The 2,319-nt window shown below is 52.4% G+C and overlaps 1 protein-coding gene across 1 annotated transcript in view; it reads right to left on the bottom strand.

The window, feature by feature from the left end:
• The window catches only part of ECH1 (enoyl-CoA hydratase 1), a 10,295-nt gene that overhangs the window by 1,151 nt on the left and 6,825 nt on the right, over nucleotides 1-2,319 (bottom strand). Inside the window, 5 exon segments of the mRNA XM_023508248.1 lie at nucleotides 198-307; nucleotides 415-485; nucleotides 1,036-1,100; nucleotides 1,233-1,281; nucleotides 1,361-1,531. Coding sequence (XP_023364016.1) covers nucleotides 198-307; nucleotides 415-485; nucleotides 1,036-1,100; nucleotides 1,233-1,281; nucleotides 1,361-1,531 — 466 coding nt within the window.

The following is a 2,319-nucleotide window of genomic DNA, read 5'->3' as shown; positions in this document are numbered from 1 at the left end:
AAAAAAAAAAAAAAAAGAAATTGGAGGGGACTGGAAAGGAGCTCTCTCCCTCTGCCTCCGCCAATGAAAAAGTGGACACGGCCCAGTTAGGAGCGGGGTGCTGATTTCTGAATAAGGAAATGACCACTGCAAGGACACCATTTGGAATCCTCCAGCAAGGAGACAAGGGGACCCAGAAAACCGCACCCAAGCCTGACTGCCGCAAGCACTTAACCACAATGGCCTCAGTCCCTACCTGACCAGCCCGCTGCTTAGGGCCTCATCAGCCATCATCTTGCGGGCAGTGAAGGCCAGCTCGTTGACTAGGCTGCAAGGGCAGGGAAGGCGCATTAAGAGACAGTCACTAGCCCAGGTCTGGGAGATGTCTTGTGGTCCCTTTCCCCCGGGGTCCCCCACCCCACCTCACCCACACACCTCTGGTTCCCGATGACCTTGGGGAGTCGCTGCAGAGTTCCCACATCAGCAGCCAAACCCACATCCACCTCCTGAGGGGAGCAATTGTGTAGTGTTTGGTTTGTGCCCAGTACTGCTCCCACACAAACAGGATGCCCGTGAAATTTGCATTTACCGCAGTGGTCCTACCACCTCACTTTGGTGACCCCCTCCAAATACCTCATTCGGTTCCCACCATTGTGCTTGTACCCAGGCAAATTCCTTCACCCTAGGACAGAGCCCACCTACAACTCTTCTGCCCTCCCACTTCTCCAGAGTAGCCCCATCCACCTCCAGACAAAAAACATTCTTACCCTCATCCTCCCACCCCTCTCTACTGCTCCAATGCTCTACCCTGCCTCTTACCTCTCTAGTACCACCAGGCAGCAACTCCAGCCTCTGGCAGGTGCCGGCCTCCTCCCCACCCCACACCTTTACCTACTCATGACCTTCATTGCACTGTCTGCCCTTGACTTACTCCACAGCCAAGTCTTACTTTGTCAGGTTCTACTCTGAATAACCACTTCCATGAAGCCCTCGGAGCTCACCTCACCCACTGTAACAGGTAGGGCCAAGGAGGCAGGAGCTTGAAGGATGACTTACCTTCACCTGGAAGAAAGCATCCTGGGCACAGTAACGGATGTCACAGGCGGTGACAAGGTCCACACCTGGGAGGTAGAGGCCAGGGATACTGCACAACCACATTGTGGGGTCACATCTAGGGACCTGATCTGACTAGCAACAGGGCTGAGATTGGGAGCCAGGGCTGGGGGAGCAGGAATCGGGGGCTGCAGACTCACCTGCGCCAATGCAGCCCCCCTGGATGGCAGCAATCACAGGCTTGGGGCACTGAAAGGCAATAGGAGTGGGGTCAGGGTGGCCAAAGAAAGGTGGGCAGAAAGGATGCCCTGCAGTGCCCTAGAATCACCTTCTCAATGACACTGAAGGTCTCCTGGTATCGGGTGATGAGGTTACGCAGGTACCAGCTGATGCGGGCAGCATCATCTCCTTGGGGCTGCAGGAGGTCCGAAGCCAAGTCCATGAGGTCAATACCTGGTGAAGAGACATGAAGAGGCTCACCTTGCTTCTCAAGCCCCACCTACTGCCCCACCAGGGGTCAGAACCCAGGCAGAGGGTTCAAGCCCCCAAACCACCAAGGCAGAGAAAGCAACTCATACAGGACATACCAAGGGATTGCAAGTGGACGTGCAATAAATAAAAGCTAACATTTATTGAGTCATTTATTCAGTAATCCTTGTAATAACCCTGTGAGGTAGGTCTGATTATTATTTCTGTAGTACTGGTGGATAAACTGAGGCACAGAGAGGTTAAAGATCACAAGATCACACTGGCTACTGAGTAGCGTAACTTCAATTTCAAACCCCAAACCACGTAGCTGGCTCCAGGGTCCATCCTTGTCTGCATCATGCTAGGTGGCCTGGGACTCAAGGTTTGTGCATAAACAATAGAGGTGATGGTGGTAATGTTGCCTTGAGGTGTTTCCCCAGCTCAAAGGTCACCTCCTCCCGGAGATCCTCCCTCGCTAAATAGTAGCTTGCCCCCCTCCCCATCCTCCCTGCACATCCTGCTATCATATAATTACACCCTCATCTGGTGGAGGGCCAGATGGGATCTTTACTGGGATCTGAGCTCCATGGACACAGGAGGTTTTGTCTTTTTTGTCCACTGCTGTATCCCCCGTGCCTAGAATATAGCTGCTCAATATGTGAATGGCATGGACAATAATCCCTGCCCTAGTGGGGAGGCAAACAAATAAATGAGAAGACATATTTTTTGCTTATTTGCTTGTTTTGTTTTTTTTTCTTTTTTGAGACAGTCTCACTATGTTGCCCTCGGTAGAGTGCTGTAGTGTCACAGCTCACAGCA

The sequence above is a fragment of the Otolemur garnettii genome, unplaced genomic scaffold, assembly GCF_000181295.1.
Source record: "Otolemur garnettii isolate 467f Iridium unplaced genomic scaffold, OtoGar3 scaffold00233, whole genome shotgun sequence".
NCBI lineage: Eukaryota > Metazoa > Chordata > Mammalia > Primates > Galagidae > Otolemur > Otolemur garnettii.
Note: the sequence above shows the minus strand (reverse complement) of the source record. Positions and strands in the feature narration are given on the sequence as shown.